Source organism: Myotis myotis, unplaced genomic scaffold (assembly GCF_014108235.1).
Source record: "Myotis myotis isolate mMyoMyo1 unplaced genomic scaffold, mMyoMyo1.p scaffold_m19_p_12, whole genome shotgun sequence".
NCBI lineage: Eukaryota > Metazoa > Chordata > Mammalia > Chiroptera > Vespertilionidae > Myotis > Myotis myotis.
This window is the reverse complement of record NW_023416316.1, coordinates 43,391,920-43,405,816: the sequence shown is the minus strand read 5'-3', so window position 1 is coordinate 43,405,816 and position 13,897 is coordinate 43,391,920. Positions and strand designations below refer to the sequence as shown.

The 13,897-nt window shown below is 40.7% G+C and overlaps 1 protein-coding gene across 6 annotated transcripts in view; it reads right to left on the bottom strand.

Moving 5' to 3' along the window:
• Positions 1-13,897, bottom strand: part of DOCK8 (dedicator of cytokinesis 8) — a 196,846-nt gene that overhangs the window by 28,701 nt on the left and 154,248 nt on the right. For all 6 annotated transcript variants that reach the window (XM_036330926.1, XM_036330922.1, XM_036330924.1 and 3 more), the window contains 7 exons: positions 10,991-11,136; positions 8,982-9,164; positions 8,477-8,606; positions 7,407-7,494; positions 3,142-3,238; positions 1,736-1,870; positions 636-788 (listed from right to left, as the gene is read on the bottom strand). In XM_036330926.1, the coding sequence (XP_036186819.1) occupies positions 636-788; positions 1,736-1,870; positions 3,142-3,238; positions 7,407-7,494; positions 8,477-8,606; positions 8,982-9,164; positions 10,991-11,136 (932 nt within the window). The remainder of the gene's footprint in view (positions 1-635; positions 789-1,735; positions 1,871-3,141; positions 3,239-7,406; positions 7,495-8,476; positions 8,607-8,981; positions 9,165-10,990; positions 11,137-13,897) is intronic.

Genomic DNA, 13,897 nt, shown 5'->3' with positions numbered 1-13,897 from the left:
GCCCATGGGAAAATATGACTATTCTAAGGGCCCCTGAGGAATGTTGTAATGGCTTTTAAATAGTTATGCCTAATGTAGTCTGAGGACCCTGCCTTTCTTCCAGGGGCCAATTTATCTTTCAATATCACTTGAGCATGCTCATGAACATGACCACAAATGTAAATTCCAAAAGAACATATCAATATCTAGACCAGCTAAAGCAAAAGTTGACTCTTTTGCAATAAAATAGCACCAAAGGCTGCTAAGCTTCAATGAAAACTCAGGTGTAGTTTCAAATTCTCCTCCACAGGTCATGATGGAACCAGTCAACGAGAATTTATAAATAACACAAACTCTTCAGAATCTCTATTCTGCCTGTTGTATTGCCCCCCCGCCCCCCACAGATGACAGCTTTGAATCTACATCTATTCATTCATTTTTTATTGAAACACCCACGTGGAAAACACTGCATTCATCAGTCTTGATGTTCATTTTTGGATGCAAATTTAAACAAAGGCTGCTCTCCCTCTGCATAGTCAATTGTTTTCTTTGCAAAGGAAGAAGTAAATTGCAGTCCTGCAAACATTTCCTCAACCAATGTTTTGCACTGACTTTCTCTATTGATTCTGGGTCACCCAGCTGGTCTGAGCTCTTACACTGATGGCTCCAAAACTGAATCTCATGAGGAGGTAGAGGGTGGCACAGGCTTGGCTCCGGGTGACGTCCATGCTGCTGCTGCAGTGATGCAGCACTCGCTGACACAGGTCCGCACACTGCTCCACCTCTTCCTCAAACAGCAAGTCGCCGAACTAGGAGAGACACAGGGGCTATTAGGCACTTTCATATGCTTTCTGGACTGGATGCTTGTTGGAAATATGCAAATATCTGCTTGGGCAAGCAAAAGCCCGGAAGAGTTCATGCATTGCTCCATAAAGATAATGAGCTACTTGAGTCAGAAGATGAAATGAAATGATGGAGTTGAGATTTAATTATGAACCATACCACAAGGAATAGGGCTGCGTAATTAATTGCATTGTTAGCCAGGTTGCATTCACTGGCAAAGTCACCACTCTGAAGGGATGATCCTGACTTACTGGGTTTCCTAAAAATTACTGCTGACTAAGAAAGAAAAATGACCCTGCTGGGGAGAGCAGAGTTCCACTTTCTAAATGGAAAAGATCCCATGTGGAAGGCACCAACTGAGATTTGCAGTAAAGCGGGAGGACACCAACTGCCTTAGACCATCTTAAGGAACATCTATAGTCTTCAGGCTGCGAGAAAGAGAAATTTATTTCTAAACTTTCCGTTATTTTTTAAAATTCTTTATTGTTTAAAGAATTACATGTGTCTTTTTTTTCCCCCATTGACCTCTCCCTGGCTGAAACTTTCTGTTGTTTCATGGCATGACATTTTGAAAGGATTACTGCTGGGTGTCACACACAGGACTTCAATCTCAGTCAGAGGCACTATTAAAGAAAAGGGGTGAAAGGCAACGTTGCTTAATGGACTTTTCCTCTGATGTCTCCAGTGAGTGGCCATTCCATATTTCTACAGTTCAGCCCACGTTTCAAGTTTGAGAGCCTGTTTTTTTCCTCGCCATAGTGCATCTGCTTCCTTCCTGGGGAGACTTAAGACCTTGACCGCGTCACTTAAGACAGGACGCTGTGGGGTTTGTGCACCTGAAGGGAGAAGTCTGATGCTAGACGAGAATCTTAACTCTTAATTAAGAGTAAGAAAACAAGCATTCTGTGTTTACCTTGGCAATGAGAGCACGGAGTGTTGCAAAGCAGTGAGTCAGGTAGGTGGTGCTCTGATCACAGCTCAGAGAATTCACCAGAACCCTTAGAACACCTCCCAGCAGGCTGTCTTTGCAGTCCAGAGCCGAGCTTGCCTGGGGGAACAGAACAGCATCAATGAATCCCTGAGTTGTGAACTGAGGGGTGAAGACACAAGTAGATGCTTCTGACAATGAGCACGGGGACCTGCAGTTCCGTTCCTCTTGATCTAAGAGCTTATGGGTTTGGTAAAGGACCACACATATCATCTAAATAACTATTCCCAAATTCCCAGTTGATTTGGGGTTTATATCTGGGTTGTTAAACTAAGTTACAATCTCGGGCAATAGCTTTTGTAATGTTCTTTCTTTGTATACAAGGTACAGCCTTCCTTTGAGCTTCAAAACACAGTTGTGGGCTTCCTAGTACAATAGGGGCTGAAGGAGCTTGTTTATCAGCTACAGTAAGATCAAAACCACCAAAGATAATGACAAGTTTCAGCTTTCTTTGAAAATCGCAAATACATTGTGAGGACGGGCGTTAAGTATATAGCACTCAAAGTTGTGTTATGTAAGGATACAATCAATGTGATCCCAAGCATTTAAGTTATCAAAGATGCCATATACTTTTTGTTTTTATTTTTGTACAGTGATTGCCTTGATTTTAGACAACTTAAGAGCTGGATATTTAAAGTGCCACTGTATTTCAACAAGTTTTCTTCTTCTGGACTCCAAAAGGCAATACTAGTTCTACTCTAATGACTTCTCAATGGAAACATGTCAGGACTCATTTTTCAGGTTAACTAAAAACCCACTGTCACCTAGATGTCTTGGTAATTTGGGGAAACATTCACTTAGAAGATGAAGTGAGTGTGATGAATTGTATAACTGTTCACAGTGATGCTACACTTTTCTACAGCAGAAACGGCGAGTTTATGGCACAAATAAATTACTTTCCAATTTGTATGCAAAACAGACACACTCTTTTTTACACCTAACCCAGTCATAATCTTAGCTCCTCTACCAGATATCAATAACTCAAGTGGACCCACCAAAAAACACCCCTAGCTACCATCCTTATTCTGGATACTGGATGATAAACCCAGCATTCACATTATACATTTGATACATTCCGGCAGATTTAACTACAAGGGTCAGCTTATAAAGCATCTAACTCCTCCAGGTGAACAGCAAGTTCAAAGAAGCCTGAAGAATTTTCATTGTCTCTGGAATTTGTAAGTCGGACACTATTGTAAACTGCCTAACTTCATTTTTTCAAAAAAGGCATTTAGGGATCATGTTTATTTCTCTTACAAGTTTCTGTAAAGAATTCTTTATTAAATTTCAGTATGTTCGCGCTGAATAGAGCAGGTGTTTGTTGTCCTCACCTGGATAATGTTTTCCTGCATGTCCAGGATGATTAAATTTGCTTCTGTTGCTAGATTGCCACTGATCAAGGCTTCTTGATCTAACTCTGCCTTTGTTCTAAGAAATAAAAAAGAGGTCAAATTCGAGCACATGTCAAACCTGGCTGTATCGCAGCGATAGCAATCTATGCAACAAGGCATAAAGACATCTTCTGAAGAGTCGGATTGGAGTGAATACAGAGCAACGGCAACACGGGTAACGAAGGAGTGCAGGGTGCCTTTTGTGGTTGGTGTCTGGTGAAAAAGGTTTTCTAGGTAGAGTCTCCAGGCCATCCTCATCCCCATTATTATAAGTAATGATGGCAATTACAGAAATAACAAGATGGGTAGAAAGGCAATTATTGGTTGCTACTAGCAATGAGGCTAGCCAATCAGACTGCTGCATAAGGCCTTGGGGGCCATTCCTACATTTCATGCAGAATAACCATCTCCAGATCTGAGCCAAGGGCAGCCTCTGCAAGGAACTGGAGGGAGTGAGGAGACGGGGTGTGATGTGAATTTGGCAATGATGCTGCTGGATTAGGAAAGGGGTTCAGGGAAGAGGCTGTCTCTTGACCTCCCTGAGACTGCCTTGGGGTTGCATAGTCAAGTGTGGGCCTTTTGTCCTTTTCCAATGGGAAGCAGGATTGCATTCCTGTGGGGCGGGCCATCTAACATCCTCCCAGATGTTCCTTACTGGTTATTATCCATGAGGGCAGTGGTTCTCAACCTTGGCTGCACATTAGAATCACCTGGGAATCTTTTTAAAATCCTGATTTCTGGGCCTCATCTCGGAGGATTTTAAAAAGATTCCCAGGTGATTCTAATGTGCAGCCAAGGTTGAGAACCACTGCACTAGGGAATGGGAAATTGCCTGGTGCTCCTTCTCTACTAGGTTTCATTTCAAGGACTCTGAGCATTGTATGCATTAGTTCATCCATTTTCATAAAATCCAAGTGAAGTTGGGAAAGGAGATTGTGCCTCATCTAAATTTAGTTGCCGGGAAAGGGAAGTGTAAAGAATGGATTTTCCCAAGGTGTCCCGGGGGGCCAAAATGTTAGCACAGGGGTGGGGGTGGGGGGAGGCAGGTCATGATGTGAGCCCAAAAGTCTTGCCCTGGACCCCCAGCTGCTCTTGAGTCCCCATCACTCAATAGGGGTAGCGCCGTTGTTCACATGCCATCAGGCCTCAGAATAAATATTTTCCTTGTTTTTCACATTTAGGAGAGGCTCTTTGGTCCCAAGCTGCCCTACGTTGTTTTGTTTTTCTCGTTCTCTGAGTGATAATATTTGTGTAAAATAAGTGAAATAGAAACACCACTTTTTACAAATTTACTCATAGGTTTAGATTTAGAGCAACGCTATCCAACAGAAACATAACGGGGACCACATATGTCATTTTCTACTTTGCAGTAGCCACACACACAAAAAAGCAAGGTTGCCCTGACTGGTTTGGCTCAGTGGATAGAGCATCGGCCTGCGGGCTCAAGGGTCCCAGGTTCGATTCCAGTCAAGGGTATGTACCTTGGTTGCGGGCACATCCCCGGTGGGGGGTGTGCAGGAGGCAGCTGATTGATGTTTCTCTCTCATCGATGTTTCTAACTCTCTATCCCTCTCCCTTCCTCTCTGTAAAAAATCAATAAAATATATTTTAAAAAAAAGAAAGGTGAAATTAATTATAATATATTTTGTTTAACTCAATATATCACATAATATTGTCAATGTATAATCACTAGAAATATTACTGATGAGACAGTTTACATCTTTTTGTACTGTCTTCAAAATCTAATATCAAGTTTACTAATGAGATATTTTACATTATTTTACTTGTACCAAATCTTCAAAATCTGGTACTTTTCCCTTACACTACTACTGTGGCTACTATATTGGACCTGCAGGTCTAGGGTATCCTAGTCCCTCTTCCCCAATTTTTTATTGTGGTAAAATACACATAACATAAAATTTATCATCTTAACCATTTTTAAGTGTACTGTTTGGTGGTATTAAATACATTCATATTGCTATGCAACCATCACCACCACAAATCTGTTTTTTTTTTAAGCCTATTAACTATTCCTTTAAAATGGTGTTTCTCAAATTTGCACAATAGAATCACCTGGGAGTTTTACCAAATACTTATTTCTGGGCCCCACCACTGTAGATTCCGAATTAATTGGCCGTGGGTACATCTGGGCACTGGAAGCTTTAAAAGCTCCCTGGTGGTTCCAACATACAGCCCTAGCTGAAAATTACTGCTTCAAAAGGAACAGAGCCAAATAACTGAAAAGTGATCTGAAAGAAAATGGTGCAAGACACCACTATTCATAACTACAAAAAGTTTTCCAAAAAAGTTTTCTAAATCGAGCTGCTCAATTTTACTATGGTTTCTTAAAAGAAAAGAAAAAAAGATACCACCCCAATCTGCAGAGGTGAGTCGTTAGCTCTGACAGTGAGCAAGCAGCCCACCAGGTAGCTCAGGGCTGAGAACTGACCTAGAGAAAACTGGAGGGCCCTGCACGGAAGGCTCCATATGGTGTTGTTTCTGAAAGCAAGAGGGAAAGTTTCCCAAAACATCGATTTACACAGCCCAAGCAAAACATGCCCCATTAAGCTCTTCTTTTAATTGCATACAGTAGATGTCTTAACCACCTGTGCAGTCTGTATTGCATGCATGTTCAAAAAAACTATTTTTTGGTTTGTTCATTGCCTGAGCTAGAACTTAGGGACTCTCAGAACCAAATATCTTATAAACCAGTTCAGGGGACACAGAGCAAGAATAAAAATCCTAGAACAAATAGATGTTATTAATAAGACCAAATAATGGGGCTTTCCAAGTAACATCTATAATAAAAATGTGTTCAATGTTTTAAAATAAATTAGGTCCCCAAACGTCCTATAAGTGGGCCAGAATGATGCATTCTTGTGGCAACAATAAAGCTAGTAACTTATATTTGCTTACAAAATAACCTTGCTACTCAAGTCTGCCCCACCCTCCACTCCACTCCCTTATGTTAGGGGCTTCACACATCATGGGGTAACCCTTCCTAGGCCTTGTCAAGTGAGGGGTGTCTTTAGCTGTGCAATGTTTTGCTGAGTGAACCCTGGGATTCATTGGGCTACCTGCTGCTAAGAGGAATAGAAGACATGTGCTATATATTCAACATATTTAGTTTAATGTCCTCATATATCCAGATTATTGTGTATGTGTGTGTGTATGTGTGTGTGTGTGTATATATATATATATATATATATATATATATATATATTGCAATCTAAGCAGGATTTTTCTTCTTTAATTACTTTGTATTTTTTTTTTCAATAATATATACCATAAAACATCCATTGTAGGAAATACAGCAAAGCATAAAGAAGAAAACATCAATTATTTCTAAAAGAAAATCACCCAAGAAAACCACTGTTAATAATGTGATAAATTTCCCCCCCTCAGATGTGTATCATGTGGTTGAAGATTGACTCATGAACCAAGAGATCACTGGTTTGATTCCTGGTCAGAGCACATGCCCAAGTTGCGGGCTCGATCCCCAGAAGGGGGCATGCAGGAGGCAGCCGATTGATGATGTTTCTCTCTCATCAATGTTTCTATCTCTCTATCTCTATCCCTTCCTCTCTCTCTAAAAATCAATAAAAACATATTTAAAAATATTTTGATAAATTTCTTTCCAATATTTCAAAAATGTATTTACTACATGTAATTAAAGATTTAAGATTCTACTCTAATATCAAGTGTCTATCCTTCTTCTGTTTACTGAGCGATATCATAAGCATTTCTTGTGTCATTAAAATGATTTCAAAACATTTTAATGCCAACCTAATATTTCCCTATTCTTGAGCATTTAGAGCGTTTCTCATTAAAAAATAAATTTATGTAATGCTGATATAAATATCCCTGAATAGACATTTTTGTGCACATTTCTGGAGAGGAAATATAAATTGAAATTATGTGGTCTTGGGTACCCTGTGCTATCCCCATCAGCAGCTTTTGTTAAGCTATCTGCGATTGCTAAATAGTTGTTTTCTTTAAATGCTTATCAATGTGATAAATGTTTAAGAGCTGGAAATCATAACTCCTTATACCCGTGATTATACCGAGTCCCTGGATGAACTGAATTTACACCGATCATAATGCTTTACTTTCTTACCCTTGGAAGGATGTAGTAATACAAGTAGCCTGGGAAAAATAGTTTGGAACTTTAGGTAAAAGTAGCACAAAGTTGCTGAGTGACTCACTTATCTAGCTTCTCATTAGCTTGCCGCCAATGTGTCTGCTCCTTCTTCCATCTCAAATTTTCATTTAGGCATGAAAATCGGTCATTCCCTAGGAGTTAAGAAATGCATGATAGGAATGTGATTAGCACGAAACCCTCCAAGATAACCAGAAGTTCTGTAACAAGGTCAACTAAGAGGACTCAGCGCCGCTTCTCGGTTAGAGTCCATGCTGAATGCTGGTAGGAGACAAAGGCCATGTTCATGTCTGGGCTGGCTTGCTTTCTGATTGACAAGCTAGAGCTACAGTAGAACCCTTGCCTTTCTGGAGTGTCGGTGAGCATGTTTCCAGGAACACAGGTGTCCAGTGAAACTCTAGGGGTTCTCGTTAAGTTATTGAAAGGACAGGATGGGTGTCAAATGAAGGTAACCAACCACACATGTAAACGCTGAGCTCCCTTCAAGTTCCTGACCACTGTGTCCCGTTGCATCGTTGCATCGGATGAGCTGTTGCTCTGTTTTACTTTGAGCTCAGTAGAGCAGACGGAGGCTACCGGAGCACTTCACTCTATTCTACAGCGATGAGCTCAGCCTCTTTGAGACCATTCCTGGTATTGTGGGGTCTCTGGAGGACGAGGACATTCAGAGGCCCCTGAGAGGATTTGTTCCATTCTAACAGTGGCCTGAGTGACCTGGGGAGATGATCTTGAAACCAGAAGTACCCCGTGTATTGACCACGCTCCGAGGAGACAAGTCAAACATCCCGTGGAGAGGCTTCAGCCTTGAGAGACACCATTTGTCTCATACGATGACTCACATTCTTAAAGGTGATCTTTTACAACAGACAAGTTTTAGGCTGAAGATGCCATTTGGGGACATTTCTGGGGTTCCTGTGATCGCAGGAAAGCAACGTTCCCTCAAGAGACACAGGGCTGACATGACACACATCAGGCACAGAATCCCAGAACCTGCTTGTCTTTACTATCATAGTGTCTTACTAAAGTGATGGTGTCTACTCAAGTTGGGAGGGCATTCCTCCCATAAAGGGTGCAGAAGTCTCTGACAGAAAACAAGGAAGGGCGGATCCAACACACCTGGGACCCGGCGCCGCATCATCTCCCCTCTGGCCCCTTCTCCGCGGAGCAAAGCCTCTTCCAGCCTGGCCTTGACATCCCTCGACTTCTGCAGGACTTGGGTACTGACTTTGTCAGAACTCGGCTTTCCCTGGACAGGACAGAGGAAGAAGGATGTTTTGTTTGGTGAGATCTCTGTCTATGGGGACACTCTTCACAACAGAATACTCCAAGGTGAGATCGGCCAGTACAGACATGTGCTCTACAGAGACACTGTTCTGGGGGATCCCATGGCTGAAAGCCTGTTAACAGGAATGGAGTTCTCTCTGCAGAAGGCAAGGACCGTTTCCCTGAGGAATTATCATATCCAGATAGATGTTGCATATGCAAATCGGTTATGGATTTTAATACAGAAATAAGAAAAAGTACTGATGCCTCCATTGCCCAAACAAAGGGGAACAGCGACAAGACAGGATGGACCTTGAGAGATGAGAACTAGTTTAAAACGGAGCCACCCCACACCTACCTTGTACTCAAAACACGAGACACAGATGAAAAGGAGATCTAAAATCCTGTTGAGCTGCATGGAGGGCAGGTCAGCAATCCACTTCCTAATGAGGCTCTGGTCTGCATTTTTCATGATCCAGAGGAAGCAGATCATGAGGTTTCGGGTCGTGTCGGCATTCAGCACGTTGTACTGCTTGTAGGGCTGGAAGCAGGCAGATGGGGAGACAAACGCAGAGGAAGAAGTTAAGCAGCAGAAACACTGAAAGTCTTAAGGGACATTAATCTCTTAGAACACAGTAACTGTACTTCTAACTTGGCTGGGGTCTGTCTCCAGGAACTTGGCCTTTCACCGCCAGGTTCATCGGCCAACAGGCTCACCTGGGGCTGTATCTGAGCCAGGCTTTTAGCCACATAACTTTGGGGACGCTCTGTCTCAGGAGCATTGTGGTCTGGTGGTCTGCCCTGGACCTTGACCACCCCTCCCCCAATCTCAGTGATAACAAGGGACTCCCATGCTAAGATATCCAAGTATTTCTCCTTCAATCTGGACACTAGGCGACTTAAAGCAGTCTTATAGCAGAGAACTAAAGCATAATATGCTCAACCAATTAATCAAATCCATAATTTAGTGGAGTCCTCTGTAATGTGACTTTAACCACAATTTATGTTTTTCTGGGTGTATGGGTGTGGGAACTCAGGCTACCTGCTTGAGTATACGGGCCATAAGAGTTCATTTAGAGTGCTGAGCATACTTTCTGTCACTCATCAGATCAACAGAGAGAACAATATGTGGCAGCACCGTTGGTTCATGTGATGTAGCTAATATCCAATGGACTGTCGTGGTGAATTTGCAATGAGCTATTTGTAAGTATGGGAGGGAAATGTTGGTTTTGGATGGGAATGATAGGGCTTATGAAGTTACTTTAACTTTAGTTTTTCTGAGTACAGTGAAAAGAAGACATGAAGTCTTTAGATATAACCTCACAGGGAATATCTTCTAATAGATGAGCTTTGGGCATTTGAACTTTTGCCCTTAGATCAAATAACAATGTAAAAGGCATACACCACCTCAAGCACCTCACTTTGCTAAGATGGCTATTAGAAAGGTGGAGGAGGTCATAAAACACAGTATTTATCAAACTGTAGGATGAGTAATGTCAACTCTCAAATGTCTATTCTCTTTCTTATCTCCCTGTCCTCCAAACCTCATGGAGGTTTACTGGAGATGGGGGTGGGGGGTGGGGAGGGGAAATGTGAGATTAAAAATGCTGGAGGGACGAGAAGAAAGTCATCTAGCATGGATGAGTTAGGTCTCAATACTGCCTTTCCAGGAGAGAACCTAGTTGAGTCCTTTACAGATACACTCTACTCTGAAATGCTCAGTTCCATTAGCAGGATGAGAGAGAGTCGACTTGACATAGGGGCATTCAGAGCTCATCAAGAAACAGAGAGAGATCACACCTCCATGAGTCAGACGTTTTATTCCAGGGAGAGCCCCTCTTTAAACCCAAGTTTGTGCATAGGGACTGTGCCAGATAACTCTGCTGAGGCTCTCCGGGGACCTAGAAAAGCTGAAGTCTTTTGCTTAATAAGCAATCTATCAAGCGACCTTCAATCTTTTTTCGGAGGCAGACACAGTATGAATAATAAATATACAGAATAAACATAGCTCAAGCCTCCCACTGAGAGAGCCTTGGTTTGATCCTCTGCAATAATCTCAGGTTTCCCGTTTCACCTCTTTCCTGGTTTTCTGAGCCTTGAACTTGGCACCACTGAGATGGTCTGAACTGGACTTGTGATTCTCTTGCTGTTGCCAGCACCCCATCTGACTGTGTGTGTAGCCTCATCTGCATAATTTCCCTCCACAGCTGCCAGCCTCACAGTGACTTGTTCCAGCATCGAACAAAGAGGCAGAAATCTCACTGCCTACTCTAGGGAGGGTTCTGGTAGGTGAATATAAGAATGAACCCATCAGAAGATGGGAAAAGACTCAAAACGAAAAACAAACTAGAGAAATGTGCAACATACCAAGGAAGACAGCATAGGTCCATTTGTCTTCAAATTAAAGTGATTCCCAGCTATGGCCAGTGCCACATTCTGGTTAATTCCACTGGTCCCATCTTGTTCTTCATCCGAACCACTGGCGCGGTTTTTTCCACTACGGGCATCTGCAGCTGCAAGTCAAACATTATTGGTCTTATCAATGCAATTGTGCTCCTGGGTATTTACCCAAAGGAGTTGAAAACATGTCCACATCAAAACCTGCATGTAGGTGTTTTAGCAGCTTCATTAATAATTACCTAAACCTGAAAGCAGCCAAGATGTCCTTCAGTAGGTGAATGGATGAAAAAAACTGGTACATCCATACAATGGAAAATTATTCAGTGCTAAAAAGAAATGAGCTAGCAAGCCATGACAATATATGAAGGAACCTTAAATGCATATTGTTAAGGGAATGAAGCTGATTTATAAAGGCTACATACTATATGATTCTAACTATATGACATTGTGAAAAAGGCAAAACTATAGAGACAGTAAAAAGTTCAATGGTGGTCAGGAATTGGGGGCAGGGAGGGATGAATAGGCAGAGTACAGAGGAGTTTTAGGGCAGAGAAACTACTTATAATACTACAGTGATGAATACATATTACGCATTTATCCAAACCGTTAGAATGTGCAACACCAAGAGGGAACCCCAATGTGAATTATGAACTTTAGGTGATAATGATGTGTTGATGTAGTTCACCAGTTGTAAGATGTGTACCATTCTAGTGGGGGATGCTGCTAATGGGGAGGCTATGTATGTGTTGGGGCAGAAGGTATACGGGAAATCTCTATACCCACCTCTCAATTGTGCTGTAAACTGAAAACTGCGCTAGTAATTCGTCTTAAAAAAATCTTTGGTACAATAGCTAAGATTTGGAAACAGCCTAAGTGCCCATCAGCAGATAAGTGGATTAAAAACTATGGTACATCTACACAATGGAATACTACGCTGCTATAAAAAAGAAAGAACTTTGCCGAGACCGGTTTGGCTCAGTGGATAGAGCGTCAGCCTGCGGACTGAAAGGTCCCGGGTTCGATTCCGGTCGGGGGCATGTACCTGGGTTGCGGGCATATCCCCAGTGGGGGATGTGCAGGAGGCAGCTGGTCGATGTTTCTCTCTCATCGATGTTTCTAACTCTCTATCTCTCTCCCTTCTTCTCTGTGAAAAATCAATAAAATATATTTAAAAAAAAAAAAAAAAAAAGAAAGAACTTTTACCATTCGCAACAGCATGGATGGAACTGGAGAGCATTATACTAAGCGAAATAAGCCAGTTGCAGAAAGACAAATATCACATGATCTCACTCATTTGTAGAATACAATGAACAACAGAAACAGATGAACAAAAATAGATCCAGAGACACAGAAGCATGAACAGACTGTCAAACCTCAGAGGGAAGGCAGGGGAGGATGGAAAGGGTATTAAGAGATCAACCAAAGGACTTGTATGCATCCATATAAGCATAACCAATGGACACAGATAGTGGGGGGGGGGGGGGTGAGGGCATGTGCTGGGGGGTGGGAGTGGCCGGGGAGAGGTCAACGGGGGAAAAAGGAGGCATATGTAATATTTTAAATAATAAAGAATTTAAATTTTAAAAAAAAGAAACCCAAAACACTAATTAAGAAAATATCTTTGGTAATGTCAAGTCAAAGATGGTGATTTCTTATGTCCTAAACCCAATATCCAATGTGTACCTGATCCTTATCAGTCACTAAAGTCATCACAGTAATTTTAAAACTGATGTTTACATTATTTATCTGCTACTGTCTATAGGGGAAAGGGGAGGGAGGCTTATAATAAAAAAGACAGAACGCCCAGTTCAAGATTATGCTAGAAATTAATTTTTCTAGTTGTTAAAATAAAAATTTTCAGAACTTTCATAACACTTTTCTATAACATTTAAAAATGTGTTCATATATTTTAAATAATAACTAAATAGAAAGGAGCCTATAATTACAGAATTAATTAATACCTTATAGAATAACAAGCTATTATCACAAATTCAGTAATACTTTATTTTTAAATGTTTTTAAATGAATGTCAATTTATTGTATCTATGTAATTTAGACATATCTATCCTTATACATATGTCTAGATATAGGCAAGTAAAAAAAAGGTTGGTTTTTAAAAACACTACCAATCACACATATATAAAGTATTTAGAAAATTCTTAGAAAAGTATATTAAAACACTTGCACCTGATTGATCCATTACAAACTAATTTTATTAGACCAGTCAACATTATCAGTATTGTACCTTCAATTTTTCTTAAAGTACAATGAGAACAGTATTTTCATCTGCTAACATTTTGAAAAAAGGATGCAGTTTAAGAACTCAATTTTTAAAAATAATAATTCACTATTGTATTTTAAGGCAATTGGGTCTTTAAACAAATGGTAAAATGAATAGCACATGGAAATGATACAAGACCTGGTAATACAGGGATATTTGAGGATACATTCTTTCTCCCTCTAAATATGCACAGGGTCATAGTTATAAGACAAGGAAGGAAGGATCTAAATATTTGCTATACAAAATGTTCTCTCACTTCATCTATGATGTGGGCACCATTATAGTTTTTACATCTGAGAAAAGGTTGAGGATCTCATCAAAAATCACATATAGTAATAAATGGGCTGCAGTTTGAATTCAGTTGTATCTCTTTCTAAAGACTATATTCTTATTAGTTTATCAATATAAAGATTACATATACAATAGATACTATACCATATTAATAATAGAATACTTTTTATTGTTTTACCACTTGTCAGCTCATTATGACCATAAAGTTCAATGCATATGTAAAGAAATAGTCAAGACTTAAAAGGTTCAAAAGCGAATTGCTAGAAAGTTTTGATCCCAAATAACTAATTTGGAAAATTCTA